This window comes from Spea bombifrons, chromosome 5 (assembly GCF_027358695.1).
Source record: "Spea bombifrons isolate aSpeBom1 chromosome 5, aSpeBom1.2.pri, whole genome shotgun sequence".
Taxonomy (NCBI): domain Eukaryota; kingdom Metazoa; phylum Chordata; class Amphibia; order Anura; family Pelobatidae; genus Spea; species Spea bombifrons.
In genome coordinates, this window is record NC_071091.1 from 100,987,865 (window position 1) to 101,007,885 (window position 20,021).

The 20,021-nt window shown below is 39.9% G+C and overlaps 1 protein-coding gene across 1 annotated transcript; it reads left to right on the top strand.

The window, feature by feature from the left end:
* The first annotated feature begins 1,264 nt into the window (after nucleotides 1-1,264).
* On the top strand, nucleotides 1,265-19,223 carry MAL2 (mal, T cell differentiation protein 2). The gene is made up of 4 exons (XM_053467627.1): nucleotides 1,265-1,442; nucleotides 7,580-7,750; nucleotides 17,011-17,163; nucleotides 19,026-19,223. Exons 1-4 carry the CDS (start codon nucleotides 1,314-1,316, stop codon nucleotides 19,095-19,097), a joined length of 525 nt encoding a protein of 174 aa, XP_053323602.1. The 5' UTR covers nucleotides 1,265-1,313; the 3' UTR covers nucleotides 19,098-19,223.
* The last annotated feature ends 798 nt before the right edge of the window (nucleotides 19,224-20,021 follow it).

A 20,021-nucleotide genomic window follows, 5' to 3' on the forward strand; every position in this document is an offset into this window, starting at 1 on the left:
TGTCACCATAAAATTATCGCTATTATCTTCACAAAAAAATGTTGCATGCAAAGAGTTAAAATCCTGGAATTTGAAATGCCCATGGGGCGTCTAGTCTTCAAAAAATGTAAGATTTGATGGGCTAAATCGAATTGGCTGGGTTCGAAGATCTCACAAAAATAGGACATGGGCACAGACTTACCCGGTGGCCGGCTTCAAAGATAGGACATGGGGGCAATATGACCATATTTGAAAAATAACAATATGCTACTTGTTCTTATTGCCCTATAGCGTGCAAAAAAAACCATAAAGACATTGGGTATTTCTAAACTCAGGACAAATATTGGAATCTATTTAGCAGATTCCAATATTAGCTTTTATAGATGAGTAAAAGATTTTTTTAAAGTAAAAGTCAGAAAAGGTCCTTTTTCTTTGTACTATGTGACTGTTTTTAAATTGCAAGAATATTTTGTGTTAAATGTGTCTTTTTAGTGCTTATTACATATGGTATATACACATCCACACATATGTTAGTAACGAGTAATGTTTCTAGTGTCTTCGCTTCCTTATCATGAATAAACCACAAGATAATCAAGTTTAGCCAGTCACCCACCCATACCAAACAAGCAAATGTTGCAGAAAAGTTCACACCCCATTTATTTTGCTCCACTCCCTTTGCTCATTCCAGCCGACATGAATATACTTGGCATCGCTGTGTGATATATTTATGTGTACGCACCACCTATTGAGTTGCCTCATCCAAGCCTATGTGGAAATGTCCATGCTGCCATTCTAAACGTTTGCATTGTCCAGGTAGATACATAAATAGAACTTCGTTAAATGAAATTCCATGTCTGGATGTTCTATCAATATTCCATTCGCCTCCCATAGTGCCCCCATTTGCAAACACTGACTATATATATACATATATATATATATATATATATACTGACTTTTTGTAAACCCCTTACAGATAGTTTTTATTCTCTGTTTTAGCAGGTCATCCAGCTAACTGATATCAATCTGCAACTCCCACAGTTCTCAGCCAGCACTATAAATATAGGTACAGTCTGACGGACGCTGGGAACTGCAGCAGATCGTGTTCTATTCAGCCTTTTCATTTCCAGGTTGCTTTCCCATTTCCCGTTCCCACAGCTACCTGGGCTGTGTCCCTCCCTACCTACTACCTCTGCCTGCCTATTGCATAATGACATGCGGGGCTGGGCTGGGCCTCACCTGCCTGCAGGTCACATGACCATCTCAGGTAACCCAACCTGTAGCTGCATCGAGCACTGTGCTGCAGCCGCTGACACTGTCACACAAACAAAGCAAGCATGGCTGAAACAGGTGTGCCCCCGGTGCCCACCCCAGCTGCTATGTCCTACCCTTCAGCCACGCTCACTTTGCCCACCGGTGCCGAGGTGCTCAGGACCTACTCTGGAGCCTTCATCTGTCTGGAAATTGTAAGTACTGCTGGAGACTGTAGTATGGAGGTGGGGGGGCAGCTTTTTGGGATGAGAAAATGGGCAATATAACCTGGGAAGGTTATCTCAACACTCCCAGCCAGCCAATATAATATGTAACACTGGGGTTAATCACGTAACAGCTGGAGGGCAAAACTCTGCTGAATTCTAATTTAAGATACATACACTCTCTTTGCAAATCTTGTCCAGGAGCGATGGGGGTTTTAGCCCGGCAAATGTTTTTAGAATCATGTAAATTATTGAGTCCCTGACATTACGCAGTACGGGATATTGTAAGTTTCTCTTTTTTTCTGTTTACACATTGACAGCCGTGACGTTCACGCGCTTTCTACATAGTGACGCTTAGAGAGTATGAGATTATTCTTTTTTTTTTATTTTTTTTTTTGTATTTTTTTTTGCTGTTGATCCGTCCGGTTCTTGAATTGATAAGTTTATTAGCCACGGTCCCAAGAATGGGTGCTCAGCTTCCTCTCCACCTAATGTATCGGTTTGTCTTAGTCCGTCAATTCTCGTCTTGTCAGACCCCTTGAATATATGTATTGTATTAAGCGCTGCGTAAATTGTTGGCGCTATATAAATAAAAGTATAATAATTATAATAATAATAATTCTCCTGCCTGCGGGAATGGTATATGACATGCATTTTTTTTTTTTTTAAGGCTGCCGGTTTTATGTTATTAACCCTTTCAGCCATGCCCGTCACCATATTGGCACTAACGTGTTTACGATGGGGAGGGTATAATATCTATCCGTGTACTTCTTGTCAGTGGGATTTCATTCTTCTGGCCATATCGGTTAAGGGGGTAGTCTTAAGTAGGGTGACCTGATTTAACCCTTACATGGAAACATGGAAGTATGAAAATATCTGGATCACGTTGAGCTCAATCAACTCCTACGGTATCCATTTTCCCCATTTACAGGCATTTCCTGTAAAATTTAAGCATTTGGTCAATTTATCCTAAAACTCTCAGCCATCTCATCCTAACGAGGAACTAAGGTTCGTTTAACACACACATACATGTACACATAAACATCGTTTTGTAATACTATTTTTTTTTATATAACTGGATGCATTAGATGACCGGTTTCTAAACTCAAAAAGTGAAGATTTACAAGGAATACACATTAAATGCCACCCTTTCTGTTGTATTGTGAGACGTGTCTTTTGATGAAAATACGCATAGAATGCGCATTCCTGGACTACATGCCTCGGCTATAAAAGAGATGTTTTCCCCACACCTACTAATCCGTGTAACGTGTCCTTGCAACAACAACAACAAAAAAAGTATGTCCTCCTAAAGGAAATGTCAAATGTCCATCGGTGTCCCCAGTGTTTGGATTGGGCGACTTAAGCTTTTTGGTCTTAAAAGAGTTAATGCGACGGAATGAAGTTCAGCTTCTATAGTATGAATATTTTTCGTTTATTGTTGTAGGCATGGAAACGGGTGTTTTTGTATAAAGCCACCAGACAAACCAGCTAGGTCTGTGTGTAACTGGTGCAGAGCCAGTGTGGTTGGGCAGGGCTGAGAAACAAAACCCAGCTTGTCTGCTGCACCTTGGAATTAAATGGTTGTTAAGGGCACCTTAAACTATTGCGAAAATCAATTAACTATTATCACGCATTGCAGCTCAAAGCGTTTACTGTATTAGCACGACCGGGTAGGAAATGGAATACACCGCAGTCAGGACCGGTCTTTCGCAATATTCTCTTTTTAAGGGGGAAAGGGCCTGTTTAGAACACTAATTGGTGACACACCAGTGGTGAGAATTGTCAAACCAGGTAGGAGGCAGGTAGCTGCATCTCCAGAGCTGCATCTTCTTCGTAACGTGTTTTTTAAAGAATGCATATGAAAATACTTTAATATGCATTCTTGTTTGACAGTAAGGCTCGGAGAATAATGCGGTGGTATGAAAAGCAACCACGTTAAAACCTAGGCGGTTACAACCCTATTAGTCAGAGCCGGACCGGCCTACCGGGATACCGGGGGATTTCGCGGTAGGCCGCTTCTCCTGGGGCCAGACTGTTATCTAATTATACGTGTGGCCTCGGCCATCGCTGCGTTGACAGCTGTGGCCGCGAGTATTATTGTGGCCAGCCACCTAATTATACATATGGTCGTGGCTGCGGCCGCCAGTGAAGCTACAGGAGCAAAATAGATTTCTACGAATGGTTACTCCCGCTGGATGTCTGCCAGCCGGCACCGCACTGGATATGACGTCACATCTGTCACGGCGCTGACTGGCAAACGCGGAAAGCAAGAGCAGACTGGCAGACTCAGACCAGAGGCTAAGGGCCGGGAGGTGAGCGGAGAAACATGAAATTATTTTTGAATATTATACGTAGGGGCATGCTAAGGGAAGGGTATTAAGATGATGGGGAAACTAAAGGGTGGGTATAGAGATAATGGAGCGGGATGATTGTGGTGCAATGAGGTGATAATTGTTGGGGATAAAAATGATGGGAGGAGGAATATGATGATGATTGGGGTATAAATATGGTGGTTGAAGGATAATGATTGCGGTTGGGTATCGGAATGAATTAGGATGTTGTGGGTATGTGGGTATGATGGTGGTTGGGAACAGTTCTACACTAACACACACATGCAGCCATTTATATTATCTTGGGCGCCAGACTAAGTCTTTGTGTTCGTCTTCAGGGAAAAAACCTTGGTATTCTCGAATCTTCTCCCATTCCCATGTTCATTTCCGGTGAATATTCGTATACGTTCTTCGTATTAGTTTTTCTCTGCATTATGAAGCCGCCGTGTGGTTCTTTACGTTACCATCCAGAACCATTTTGGTGTTAGGTTATTCACCTAAGAAGGAAAACTACCTCCACTGCATGCACTTATTCCTGCTTTCCTAATCTGTTATCGCTGTATCAACAATGGTGTCACACCTGCACCTTGTATTTGCCAACTAGCTGTCTAATATGAGAATATAAATGCGACTTCTTTCTAAAGAAAGTTTTTTCCTCATGGCCATAGATAAAGTCTCCTTAAGGATGTTTCCCTACGAGTGTCAACAAAAAGCAATTTTGTTTGTTGATTGCAGTTTGGCAGAGCATATCCAGCAAGTGTCGTAATCTCAGTGTCTATACACCGTTAAATGGACAGTGTTTCTAATTGCGGTGGAGGTAGAGTTCTAAATTACAGACCCATCTTTGTTACCGTTTCTAAAATATGGATGATTTCCACGCCAGTGATTACATTATCACTACACCAAACATGTTTATTATGAGAACACTGCAGGCAGATACCCAACAGGCCGTGGATTCGCATGATTGCACATTGTTAATGCCATTTTTGAGACATTAGTGCTTTTTTGTTTTGTTTTACATAGCCCAGTCAAGTGGATATTATTTATGGTCACCGGATGTCTCCTTTAACCAGAGACACTAATAAAAATGCTTTATGGGGGATACAATTATTTTTTATTAGTATCCCTAGTTTAACAAGCCACATGGTCTCCCTCTTTAGACGCCAGTGAAGCACATATCTGGGAACTTTCTGTGTTTCACCCGGAGTCTCGTGGTGAGCAGCTGCTTCCCTGAGGCTCCGGCTTAGTGTCTTTTTTTTTTTTTTTTTTTTTTTTTTAGCAACTGTGGTTTTATTTTTCTGTATTTTATTATTTTACCTTTTTGGATAATGACATTAGAGACACGAGGATCAGTGGAACATATCTACAGATACATTATCAGAGTTTATTAGAACCTCTTAAATGCTGGAGTCCCAACCTTTGTGAGTCTGATGACATAATAAAATGTGCCAGATTAATTAGGTAGGTGTGCAGCCCCACGGCATGGGTACGTACACAATATTGGTGATGTCTAGATTTAACTTTCCATGTGCGCATCCAGAACAACCCTAATCCCTCCTTTCTGGCCGTAGACAACTATATCATCGCATGGCCTTCGAGGTGACCCCTCATTGACACTTCTCTATGCGTTTGTATGGGAAAGAAGAATAACTAGATTATTTTTTCTGGAAGGTTTTGTGTTTTTTCTTGGCATTAGATGACTATTTATATTGTAAACAGAGACAGGTCGTACGGTGTTATGTTAAGGAATGCAAACTACTCTGAGAATTAAGTAACAAATAGTATAGTAATTTCCTTGTGTGTGAAGAGAGCCGGATATCAGGTGTAAAGGTAATAAAATACTCGCATTCGTCCAGAAACATATTCGTTGGGAACCTGTTCTATGTCACAGTCAATAGCACTAGCGCCAATAATATGCTTTGGCAAAATATATCTCTCATCCGTAATTAATTATTTAAAAGACCAAATTATATCTTGCGTTTATTCATAATTGTTCATTGACTATCGGCACTTTTTTCGTGAGCGCTGTAAGAAGAAGCTGGGTTTCCATGCACAAACCGCAGAAGTAATGTTTACTATGGAGATTGTATGTTCATGCAAATGTGTTCTAATATCAAAGTTATGCAAAGGAGTCTTGTAAATTCTGGTAATGACCCCAAGTTATTGTTATAATAGTAATATTATATATTGGTTTGTAAAGAGCTATGACATTCCGTAGCACTGTTCAATGGGTAATAATATCCTATCCTCCGCTCTCAGACATGGCCTCCTTTTTGTTGGAATCCTAAACTTGCCTGCAATAATGTATAGACACACAGTGTAATATTGTTTGTCCAGGGACGTAACTAGAAATCCCAAGGCCCTGGTGCAAAAATTGGCCCCCAACTTCACCAAGTAACATGACCCGCAGTGGCACCTTTGCCCCAAACAGCTTGTGAGTGTCTTTGCCTCCAAGCAGCTTACCAGTGCCGTTCTGACCCCCGAACAGCCTGTTTGTGTCATCTTTGTCCCATCTTTTCAATGCCCCCAAAAAAGCTTGTCTGTGCCATCATTGCCCCAAAACAAGTTGTCTGTGCCGGGTTTGCCCCCCTTCTTCCAACATACACTCTGGCTCACACTCATACTCGCTAACATACACGTACACATTCATTCTAACACACACTCCATCTCACCGCACCTACACAGCCATGCTCGCTCACACACACAATTACACATCCATGCTCACACACATACACACACTATTATACATCCATACTCACACACAGAAGCTGGGCACAGGCTCCTGCCTGAGATTTCAGTAGAAGGCACATTTTTGTTCTAGGAGTGCTAAATGTTTAGTAAGGCGGTGAGACTTTACCTAGACTATTTATGTTACATTGTGTATATAGATGCTGAGATGTTTTTATTGGTATACAGCAAAGTGGAAGAGCACAGCAATTACCGTAATACTTTAGAGATCCCTGTGATATTTTACCACAATGTTAACAAAATAGTTTGCGTTGGCCAGAACGTCTTCACAAAACATACACTCCAGTTCCACAACACCTGTTATTTATATCGAGTTTAGCACCTGGTAAGAGACGTGTGTGTTTTAAGGGTAATTGAATACATTAATTCAATACATTACATTTATTTATATAGCGCCGGCAGATTCCATAGCGCTGTTACAACAGGGTCAGTAAAATAATTTAAAATCTCACACAATAACAAACTGGTACAACAGGAGAAGAAGGCCCTGCTCTTGCATGAGCAATACAATGTCCCAGATTATAGCAGGTTGTGCTTATTATAATATTGAAATTGATTGTTTTTTGCAAATTCTTTTATTGAGCGGTTTTGCAATTTTCTATTTTTTTTTTAACATGGACAGAATTGATCTCAAGTAAGAAGTGATAGGGCGCAATGTTAACACTTTAAAGACCACACTGGTGTGCGTCGTTGATGAGCACTACTCATGGCATTTACTGTTCAAGGATCCATTCTAGTAAAAAAAATAAAAATAAAATTAATACGTTTGAAATCCTTATTTCCACACTCGATCTGCAGTCAGAACAATGTACTTATTGATTACTATTTATTGATTTGTATAATCTAGGCAAAGTTCACAAAGTGACAACTGCTTTTGGATGCCGTATAGATTAAAACGTTACTTCACATCCTCAAAAGTGAGTTAAATAGTATAACTACTGCCGTGTTGGGCATCCTTTCATTAAACTGAAATTGTTGTGAGATTATGGAAATTCTTTGTTGCGTAAAATCAGATTTATTGACTAATTGTGTCAAATTTTTCTGTTGCAGATATTTGGTGGACTTGTTTGGATTCTGGTGGCTGCTTCTAACGTTCCGGTACCGGTTGTACAAGGATGGGTGATGTTTGTTTCAGTCACTGCATTTTTCTGTTCCATACTGTATCTGTGTGTCTTCATCTGCGGCCTGGTCAATAGGATTCACACCAACTGGAATTTTATGGTAAGAATTCACATATATATATATATATATATATTTTATAAAATACATACATAATTTTACAAGAAAATCTTACTATATTTCGCACTCCAGTAACCAACATTAAAAAAACCTTCAACCTCAATGTACTGTAAACACAGGAAGAGAAATGTATTACTTCCATACAATTGCGTTTGTTCAATATTGTTCATAAGACCTATGTTTGTTCGTATTACTCCAGTGTGTCCCCGCTGACGTCTAATGAGTAGAGTCACAGACTAGAAACGGGTACGGAATGCGGTATATTTGTTCCCTGCTATTAGAATTTTCACCCTCTATATGTTTTACTGCAAGTTAGCATACCCCGTAAGACCAAAAGAGGGGGACGTTTATAGGAACTTAGAAGCCACTGGACTCAAAGAGGTATCTACTGGGGTGTTGAGGTCCCCAAGGAGAACAGCGGGGACATCGGAGGAGAGGAAGTGGGGAAGTTTTGACAAGAAGTGGTCAAAGGAACAATACACAACAGCAATATGTAAAGAGATGGGATTGAATGGACAGAGAAAGGAAAATGGAATGGAATGGAAAAAGAAAGTGATGGACTAGAGGTTATAGGTGGAAAAGTACAAGTTGGGGAAATGAAGAAGCCGACGCCGCCACTCTTTCAGTGTTTGGGTCCGAGAGTGTGAGTAAGGTGGAGGCCACCATAGGAGAGAGTGGGAGGAGAAGAAGTGTTAGATGAGGTTAGCAATGGGACTCAAGGAGTGGAGGAGAGGGAGCTGGTTCGGGTAGTTGGAGAGAGAGAAATGTTTTACTGATAATAGAGAAGATTGAGAATAAAAACAAGGGGATTGTGGACATGGTGTGTGGAGGATGATGCAGGTGGGACGGAAATGGTAGAGGACAATATAGCAAGTGGAAGTTCATGGACAAACATACTCAACCAGTATGGCAGCAAAAAATAAATGATCAGTAGAGTAGGGGTGCTTCCAAATTCCTCTTTTGTAGAAATTGGCATTCTCTTTACAAATATAGTTTATGATACCAGTTTGTGAAACAGACGTTTCTTCTAGGATGCACTATTATGGAAGAATTGTTCTTAAAGTTGCTAATATTGGGCTACCATTATCACCGGGATGATGGGAGTTGTAGTCCAGTCCATCCAATCAGCCAGCCTTCTTTTTTTCTATATGCAAGAAGTCTTTTATTCTCGAGCTGCGCTCTTATCCTTGGTTGTCAGACGAAGGCACCAAGAACAGCCTGTCTCCTGATGTTTGCTGAAGGAACATTCCTAGCATTGTTTGAGGCAGAAGTGAGTGAAAAAGTTAAACATTACCCAAAACATACAGTAATAAAAGTGCCCTTAATTAAATTTCATCCTTAGGAGACATGTGTCCCCAACACACAAAATAATAAATTAGCATGTTACAAATGTATTGACTCTCAATTACATGATTTTCACGCTGCGTGTTATTGTAAGAAATTAAAATATAAGGTTTGGTTTGGCCAACCTTGTATATTATTATTAAATGTTGCGCTCTGTGAGGAGAGGTTCTTGTGAATTATTACATGGTTATGCCGCCCCTATTACCACCCTCCACCCCAACAGTTGTTGACCTTGAGATTTAGTGATAAAGCCTCACCTGGTCTCTAGTATGTGGTTTGCATGGTGTGCCTGGGAATACCAGCCTGTACCCACTGACTCTAAGTCATTACGCGAAACAAAAAGAAATATATTCCATTAGGACACCTTGTTGGCTTCTGTGTACTGTCCGTACGACGTTATCTAGAAAGTGATATACAGTACCCTTTGTTGGAGAAATTAGTGGAGTAAATTCCCTGCCCCATATAGCTCTTGGCGTCTAGTGAATTGCATTAGAAATTGTTGTTTCCATCTCAATGTCTGACCCAGTAATTCTGTATAGAAAATATATAATCTTCTGTTTTTTTGTTGTCAACTTTTGTATTAATTTGGGGTCACAATTACATGTGTGAGTGTGAGTGTATGACATTATATATAGGTAATAATGAGCCACACACTCAAACAGAACACATTGAAACACCTAGTTTCTTCTGAATTCAATGTACAGTATTATTTGCTAAATATACCGGTATAAATGCTAAATATATAAAAGGCTCTACAGACATAATTCTTAATACACTGGCCGGTCCTCAACCAAGCGGTGCCCCAGGCAATAAGCCCACACCAGCGCATGCATTGTCTTTTTCCCATCTTGATCACCCAGTGGTCTGCTGGGTGGGTATAATGGGAGGAATGGTCATATAACTGCTGTCATCAAGGAGATCTTAGGAAAACCAGTGACTACAGCTTTAAATCTGTGCATGAGGCAGGGTAATTACTCATATTTAGCTCTGCCCTGGTTAATCATTACAGTATCAATCATGTCAGACTATTGGGTGGATCTAATACTTTATTCTGCCTGGTGTATTATTCTTGCTTTCTTCATCAGGCGTTTCTTGCCTGGAGAATTACAACATTTGTACACCGCGTGCAAGTACTGGCGATTTATTGAGTCTTTGTGCTATAAGCACCTAAACGTTTACAGGGCTCATAAAAAGGGAGTGGAGCCGCCACGCAGACATTTATTACGCTAAAATGACATCATAATATGGAGTAATCAATGAACAGTAAGCACTTTGAAAATGACATACCCGTGCAAAAATTATAGGAAGTTAATCCCGAGATTTACAAAACTTGCCCACCCCGCATCAAGTGTTTTTTGATGCTTAAACTAGAAGTTACATCAACCGAAAAAATTCTGTACGTTTTATCAGCAGGGTCTGATGTCAATGAAACGTTTCCTTGTCAAATCATGTTGTCGTAGTATTTGCGTTAAGGGAACACTCAACTGTCCTATCCGGCCTCACTAACATATAATTCAAGTACCGGTATTTTGCACGTATTTCACTATAAATCCTTTAAACGTTAAATACATACATTCATAAATAAATGACTTGGTTTTAGAGGAGTCTCTTGTGCAAGCGCTTCTTGTTCATGGGGGTCTCATTAACACACATACAAATTTAAAGGGTTATTTAGCTGTCATATGTATTAAAATGCAAATGATGGTTGGAGTGTCCCTTAGACCAGGCATTCTCGCCATGGTGAGCAAATGTCTGCAATAGCTTGTGCGTATGGCCTACCACCATCTCTTAACAGAATTAAAGAATATGAGAGAACAAGAATGTATTATTTTTACACAATTGAATTTATAAACACAATGTGGTTTAAGTACAGATTATTGTGTGCACACCATGATACATTTATTCCATCAAATATCCTAAAAAAGAGGAAGACGGAGAGGATCCTAGATCCTGAAGCTAATGTGGTCACCCTAACTGCAAAGGTAAATGAACCCTTTGGAATTACCTGGTTTGCTCATAAAATGTGATCCGATCTACATCTAGGTCACATGTTTAGACAAACGCAATGTGATTATGCTAATAACACACAAACTCTCCTAATCTTTCATATCTTTATTGAACCCATTAAACATTCACAGCGCTGGAGGAAAGAGTAAGTGAACCTTCGGATTTCATATTTGGTCAAACCTCCTTTGGTGGAAATAACCTCAAACAAGCTCTTCCGGCAGCTGGTGGTCAGACCTGCACTATGTTCAGTAAGAATGTGAGACCGTTCTTCCTTCCAGAATTAATTCTAAATTAATTTAATTCTAGGACGCCTGGTGTGAACGGCTCTCTTGACGTCATTCCACAGCATCTCTTACGAGTTAAGGCCTGGGCTCTGACTGGGTCACTCCAAAAGTCCGATTTTTTCTTTTTTGAAACCATTCCATAGTAGATTTACTTTGTTGTTTAGGGTCATTATCCTGCTGCATCACCCAACTTCTACAGAACGTAGATGGCGGACAGCCATACTGGCATTGGTGTCCTCTGTGGTGTTCTGCCATCGACTTCATTCCTGCTCATTGATACATATGGTAGACTCATGAACAAAGATGTTGATCAGTTCCAATGATTTCTTCCAGCCTTTAGCTGTAATTGTGTTTTGTTTTTTTTGGGTTTCTTTACCTCATTGAGTACTCCACGCTGTGCCCTTGGAGTCATCTTGGCTGGGCTTCCACTTCTAGGGAGAGAAGTCAGAGTACTAAATCGTCTTCGTTTATAAACAATTTGTCTAACTCTGGACTGAAGAATAAGTAAACTCTTTGTAACCCGTTCCAGCTTTATGAACATCTACAATTCTTGACTGTAGATCTTCTGAGATTTCTTTTTTTTGTGAAGCATGGATCACATCAGAAGATGCTTCTTGAGAATAGCAAACTCAAAATGTTTGAGTGGTTTTTTTATGTAAAAGTAGCTCTTAAAACAGACCTCCACTCTCACTTCATTCATTGGACTTCGTTAGCTTTTTGTTGAAGTCGTTAGCCTAGGGGTTCTCATACTTTTACCAACATACACTGTGAATGTTTGACTGATTTATTCAATATGGACAAGAACAATACAAGAATCTGTGAATTACTAGATAAAACAGATTGTGTTTGTTCACGGACAGTGCCCCTTTTTCTGCCAAAGAATGATCTGTATAAATTAACTCTTCACCTATACTGTTGCTAGCAAAGTGGTTAGCACATTGTATGGGTGAAAGTTTGTGCTTTGTAAAGTGACACCTTGCTAATTTATGGTGACAGGTGTGTGTGTCACCATAAATAAATAAAAGGTTATTATTTGAATTACCGGTACTTTTATTGAACAAAGCTTCATGCATAGACACATCCCATACTCTTCTCCCTTATATGAGTGCACAAGCTTATGTTTGTTATAAGTACCTAAGTATAGGATCCGATTTACGGCCCACAAATACGTTTTATTATTGCCCTAAAACATTGTAACCAAAAAGGGTGATTGCAGTGACTAGATTATATATATATATATATATATATATATATATATATATATATATATATATATATAATGTATAATATGTTAATGTCTGTGTTTGGTAATGCCGTCAAGTTTAATGCTGAAGGTTAGATCTGTTCTTAGGTGTTTGTATCTGCCGCCGATTTTAAGGCAGGGCCAAAAACATAGCATATGCAATAAACAAAAGAAGGCTAGGAAACAATACGATAAAGGTTCACGTTGAACCACATTAACCCCTTAATGACAAAGCCCGTACATGTACGGGCTCCAAATGCATTATTTTCAATGGGTTTAGGGACCGCCCATTGTCCTTAAGGGGTTAATGATTCAGGAAAAAAGTTATTGTTAAAAAAAACAGGAGTAAAACAATATATCAAAGCAATGTGCACAGAAATATACAATACTGGGGGGGTAAATCTCGGCTAAAAGCGCCTAATTACACACAAACAGGTCTACTCTGCCATATTTTATCTAATGTGGCTCAATTTTATTTGGCATCTACATGTGTTGCTTAGTTACCCGTATCCCAGGGGCCTTATTACATTCTTAACATGTCTAAATCAGCCGAATGCATGAAAAGTAGAAATGCAGAGTTATATAGGGAGGGATGTATACATGGCTGCTCTCTAAATAAAGAAGTGCTTTGGACTGATTTATTATAGCTCAGTAAAACTGTTGTTGGAGAAACAGCGGAACAGCCAGTATGGCCACATTAACACCAGGGGTAGTCTGCTCTCTTCATAAAGGGGGCCTGTGGACTCGGTCTGTCTGCTATAGAGGGGCTTCCCTCTGCCCCCAAATGTTGTTATTTATTGATTGAGTGTTTGAGTGTGTGGGTTGGTTTCTTTCCAAAATAAAGTAACCCATAGGGGCAAGGAACTTTGTGCATGTTCCAAGAGATTGTTTGGAATCCAGTGGATTCTACAATAGTATGAACAAGAGCTAAGAACTGATTTTTATCAGGTTGTCTGATTAATTATTATTTTTACAAACGTTTGGGGGAAAAATAGTGTTGTAGTTGCCTTGGTAATAAATCCTCAAGGGCCGCTTAAACAACCAACGCTGTGTCTATCTCGAGGCTTCCTGTCTGTTCAGGGTCAGGTTTTTAACTGCCTGTAAATGAAGATTTTATAATGTTTAAATCAAGCTGCTTGTAATGATATTTGTTCATTTTTCATTAAATAAAAGCAGACTGATCCCCCTAGTGAGGCTTTTATTATTCAGATCTGAGATATTTAGATTACTCCTGATGGATTGTTATGCTTCCTTTGTGCTTTTACTATAAGCGTTAGGCTTCGTCTCTATGTAGTATGTTCCTTGTTGTGTTTCTTGTGTTGTCTCCTACAGGCGCCACCAGGCCTGGCCACATCTCCTTCCCATCGCCGAGCCATGATCCGTCTCCTCTCTTTATTCCCCAAACAAGCAATAATTATTATGCAGATTCTCTGGATTGCGTCCTTTTTCCATTGTCGTTTGCTTCTTCTTGTTCCGGTTTTCTTTAACCTCATTCTGCCAAAGGCCAACTTATTTGTGTCTCCCTGCTTTACTTCAGGTGCCCACTTTCACTTTATTAGACAGGATTGGAATTAGGGCTTGCCAACGAAGCGGTAGCTTGGCTGCAAGCTATGAAATCTGTTGAATATCACAATAAAGCTACATATCTAATTACTGCAAGGGGAGCCAAATCCCCAGTCTTTTAACATCCATGCTAGGGCTTTCAGTTGTCCTGTGTAACAGGGTTTATATCCCCCTTTCAGTGGTACGTTCCACTGCCGCCTTTAAAGTTTGCAGCAGGTTCCTTTTCTTGTGCGGTGAAGTCTGTGGGTCAATACGATAGAAGTTCCACTTATATCCCTACAGTTGATCTTCCTGGTACCGCGTCCCCCTGGTACTGACCCTGGTATCGCCCCCTGGTATCGCCCCCTGGTATCGCCCTCCTGGTATCGCCCTCCTGGTACCGCCCCCTGGTACCGCGCCCTGGTATCACATTGGTAACAAATATGTTTGTTTTGATCACATTCTAAGTGCGATAGTGGTTTCCTAATACGCTATAAATGCCATCTGTTCATATAAACCATATGGCACACCAAAATGTAAAGAATATGTTTAAATAATAAAGCCTAAAAAAGGTGCAATAAACTCCCACCTGTGCCCAACTGGTTCAATTACAGACAAATCTAATGGGAAAGGAGTTGCACTAAATAGTAAAAAAAAAATAAATAAATAAGTAAAAGCGTATAAAGCACTTACATGGATATATAGGCAACCACAATAGCGTCAGGAAAGCGGAGACTGTAAGAGAGATCCCCAACGTTTCCAACCAGTCTTTATGAGGGGTGATCTATCTATTGTTAAGCAGACACAGACATATAGCTAAAAATTTGAAAAAAACTTAAAACACGATTACCTGCAACTGTAGAACATTAGAGCTCATCTATGGCGCCCACCATATTAATGCTATAGTGTGCTGTGACATTATGATGTCATGCCGCTGTGTGTAATTATAATATTTAAATCATCCAGTAAGTGAATAAAGGATCTACAAACGGGAGAAAACAAGCCCCCAACTAAAAAAATACAAAGTGGTTGATGCCAGAGGAGGCCCCTACAGGTACCCAGTAGGCTCACTCACACGGCCCTTTAACTCCTGACGGCAAACCTACGGATTTCCGCTCCCGTTAACCATGAATATTCGTGGAATACGAAGATTTGTTCCCCCCACGAAGACAAACACGAAGCGTAGTTTATTATATCCATAAGCAAATCTAAATAGGGTTCCCCTAGAGCAGGGGTAGGCAATCTCCGGCTCTCCTGATGTTGTGGACTACATCTCCCATAATGCTCTTACACTCATAATGCTGGCAGAGCATCAAGGGAAATGTAGTAATATCTGGAGAGCTGAAGATTGCCTACCCCTGCCCTAGAGCATCTCTATAGATATGAAAATATCCATAAGTCGCAAAGAACCAAGCAGGGTTTTTTGGCATTTTTTCGCATTTAATATGTCATTTAACCCCTTAATGACAAAGCCTGTACATGTACGGGCTCAAAATGCATTGTTTTCAATGGGTTTAGGGACCACCCATTGTCCTTAAGGGGTTAATATGTCTATGTCTGCTTAACAATCGATAGATCACCCTTGATAAAGACCGGTGTGTTCCAAACGTTGGGGATCTCTCTTACAGTCTCTGCTTTCCTGTCACTCTCGTTTGCCTTTATTTATATCCATATAAGTGCTTTATACACTTTTACCTGTTTTTGGTAATAAAAACTATATTGTTCACTATTAAGCAATTGTGTTATGCATTTTATTTTGGGTGCAACCCCCTCCATAAGATCTGTTTAAGGTTTTGTCATGTGATTGTCACTTATCTTGTGACATCTTGTGTACTGACCAATGTGTAAGCGGAGTAAAAGCTTTATCTCTACGTCTGTCTGTATAATTGTGACACGTAATAAACAACCACAGTTTTGTGAAGCTAGCAGAACGTTGACCCAACCAGGTTCTAAGACCCTGGAATGGTAGCTGTACCCTGGCTGGATTCTGTTATATTACTCACATACAGATTGTGTAATATAGGACACAAAGGCGTGTACTAAGCCTGACTGTCACGTGATTCCCATGTGAATTATACACGGATATACAGGGGCACACGTGTTGTCAATAGGTGTCACTCTGGTGGCATGACGGTGAAAGGTGACATCACTGTGAAAAGCTTAAAGGAAAGATGTCCCCTCAAGGCTTTGTCTTTCGCAGAGTTTACGCTTGAAAGCTTTTGTGATAGAATGAATTCAGCAGACACTAAACGGTTCCGTTATAATAAAGGTGCTATTACATTATCTGGTTCTAATGCTTTTAGGTAAGTAACTGGAGATACTCCCCCCCCCCCCCCACAAACTCCTTGGAAGCTGAACAATGTGTCGGTTCATTTTGCAAGGTGTGCTGTTCACACCCAAGTTGGCCTTCGACAGCTGGGTGTGACCTCAGTAGGGATTTTGGCTGCTTGTCAAAGCTGTTTTAGAGATACTGCGTGTGGGAGGACGGCAGAACACCTTTTTCCTCTATCCATATCGTGGATATATAATGAGGGCTGTGAGAATTATTTGCTGGGTTTTGGGGATTTTCAGAAATAGTTGTTTAATCAGCTTGAGAATCCCCAGAGTTTGCTTCTAGCATCCGAGTGATAAGAGGTCTTCTCTAAGGCCAGCTTTCTCTAGCTGTTCAACAGAGGCAGCAGACTGTGGTCTCCATGACCTTCCAAGATGGCCCTTTGGTGTAAAGGTTTGGTGTAAACTGCCAAATCTCATATTCATTAAAAAGTACTATGTATTTTGGATTTTAATGTGAATAATATTAATTGAATTTATTTATTTTACAGGATGTGGCTTACCATTTCTTAGCATTTCTATTCTACTTTGGGGCGTTTGTCCTGGAAGCTGCTGTCACCACTTTAGCAAATCTCATGAAGAATGAAAACTCTACCGTCATCAGACTTGATAACCGCAGGCTTGGACTGAACGTAGCTGCTACGGTACGTGTGCTAATTCTGTAAAAAAAAAAAAAAAAAAAAAAAAAAAAAAAGGCAAATTGGTTAAGAGCAAAGCAAGATGGAAAATGTTTGTTCCCAGATTGTTTTTCTGTGGGTTACTCTGTATCACGGCAGTAGGTCACTCGGTATTTTCAGTGAATTTAATTTTAATTACTGATTGGTTATGAAAAGTGTAATATTGAAGCGTATGTAATGCTATGTGATAATGGAAGAAATGTCAGAACAAGAGGTCATAATCTTAAACTAGAAGGTCTTAGATGTAATATAAGGACAATTTACTTTACTGAGAGGGTGGTAGATGAGTGGAACAGCCTCTCAGGGGAAGTTGTAGAAGCTATTTAAACATGCATCTAGGTCAAGGCCAAGAACTGATTAAGATTTGAGTTTATATAGCAGGGGGGGGGAGCAGACAAGATGGGCCAATTGGCTCTTATGTGACGTCAAATTCTGTTTCTATAAATCTAAGTTAAAAATCACTTTATAGACAAAGTCTATGATTTTAATTGTGTTTCTTAACTGAAAGCAATACTAATTCCTCTGGTATCTGCGGATTAATGAGTATAAAAAGATTCTATGATATCATCCATTGAAGCAAAGTTACAAAATAAATGCAAGGTCTTGCTTAATTTCTATAATGTAATCTGGGTGAGGTGCACTTTAGATAAGATTAAATTGCCTAATATTGTTTGCATGGTTAGCGCTCGATGTCATATGATAAACTGATTATATAATTATTTTATGTACTGGATACTTTTATTCTAGCTAGCAACCAAGGCTTCATGTCCTGCAGCCCATGAATGATGAGATATTAGGGGAAAAGTCCCATGTTTGATTGATGTGATCCAGGATGGGGCTATGGCCCAAGGCACTTAATCAAAAGCTTTGGTGACCAAAGTCCAGCGACCCTTGAAAAAAACTCTCTTCCATTAAAAAAATAAACCACTTTCTAAGCCAATTGTGGATCTTATATGTGTCTGGTACACCCATCAGGCAGTTAACAGTTACAGATTAACAACTGTAACCAAAACGTGACCATGAAAGATGCAAAAAGGCTATATTATTACAGTTGCCTTTGTATCAACAAAATTGGTTGTACGCAACGGTGTAACTTCTTGACTTAACTATTCATGAATGGCCAATCCCAAGTGCATTTCCACTGCAAGAATAAAGCGGCCCTGTATAATGCATAGGTGAGTCACTTGGATGCCTTTCAGGAACCCACTCCACATGAACTATACCTTAAGGAGCTTAATCCTTGTTGTTATTGGAGTTAGAATGGGACAGCTGTTTTCGCTCCCCCCTTGGCCAACTCTTCTGCATCCTAGCTGAACACTGCTGTTTAACTAGCATAGGTGCATTTAGCTACCTTTTGAATGAGAATTCTTGGCAGTCAAAAAAACAGGTGTGTGAATGAAAGAATGCTTCAAAGCCAGAAAATTGTGCCTATCTAGGGCATAACATTACTGAACAGATAAAACGGCATTCCATCTGTCACCGGTATATAGTAGACCTTGAATATCGACACCAGGAAAAATGGGAAGACTAGATGGGCCAACTAGTTCTTATTAGATGTCGGATTCTATGCTTCTATGAAGCCCAATTCATAATTTCCACATGTGACCAGGAAGCTTCACCAGCGACTTTTAATTAAAGCATAGTCAAAAATTCCTAAAGGTTTACAAAATAACAGCAGTCCAAGCGTCGGAATATGTGATTATATCATAATTTTAAAACGCACGCTACTGGAGAATATGCAATAATAAACTAAAAAGAAGCTAGTCCCTGCTCTCCACCGAGAAAAAAACTCTCTGTTCATTCCTCTGCTTTGTCATTTTCCTCCCTAGATATTTGCTTTCGCCACCACTGTTTGCTACGGGTGCAGCATGGTTCTGGGATTTCGGAGGTGGAGACCATAGGCTACATGAAGCTTAACCAGTACCAAAAAGTGAGATCTCAATGGACATAAGGTGAAAGAAAAAGAATACAATCTAGTTTGCTGCAGCCAACAGAATGAACATACGTCCAGGGCGATCGGCAAAGAACCAGAATTTTATAAAAGAGTGAACCTGAAAATGATATCCTGAATGACCGCATCTACCGGGAACAGGGCATTCATTTTGTTATATCTTGCATTAGAAATGCCATGGGACACCAACCCTTACACTGTATATGGCTGTTCCAGCAACGATGGTATAATCAAGCAGCATGTCAAATTCATGGTTGCACTATTTTATGTTTTTTGTTTGTTTTGTTTTGGGATTTTCCCCGGTTTAATTTTCAGAAAATAATCTTCATTTTTTTTTTAATATTTAAAATAATGATTTGTCTTTGATTTGTCTCTTTTGCCAATATTATATTATCCATACCTGGGAAGTAATTGAGCTGACCCTGAGGCTCTTGAAAAATTAACCCTCTTTAATAGCCTATTGTGAAGATATAGAGACTCGCCACACATGTTAACCCAATGGCTATAATATCAATCTTCAGGGTAACCTTGACTTGCACTTAATCGAGTCATCGCCTACATCAGGAACATCAGCCACAACATACTGGAAGCGAAGGCACTAATGGGGAGTCTTGTGTATATAATCATGGCAGTGTAGAATAAGAACTTCCGGACTGTGTGAATCTGCCTCTTCATTCCGAGTCCCTGAGATTCCGGGTTAAACCCTAAGAGTTCCCAGGTATATATACTGCAGAGGATTTGATCTGCAAAGTAACGTGTGCTAGCAGCGTACCATTTTAGAATATATTTTCTAGCCTAGGCAGAGTACTAATTTAGGACTTTTTTTCATACATACAATAAACTCACTGTGGCTACGAAATGTTATATTAGTCAG

Bases quoted from the DNA above. Each gene is read 5' to 3' on its own strand.
- MAL2 (XM_053467627.1), top strand. From the start codon at position 1,314: ATGGCTGAAACAGGTGTGCCCCCGGTGCCCACCCCAGCTGCTATGTCC. The intron at 1,443-7,579 runs GTAAGTACTGCT...TTTCTGTTGCAG, and splicing joins CCTTCATCTGTCTGGAAATT to ATATTTGGTGGACTTGTTTG. The intron at 17,164-19,025 runs GTACGTGTGCTA...TTTCCTCCCTAG, and splicing joins GACTGAACGTAGCTGCTACG to ATATTTGCTTTCGCCACCAC.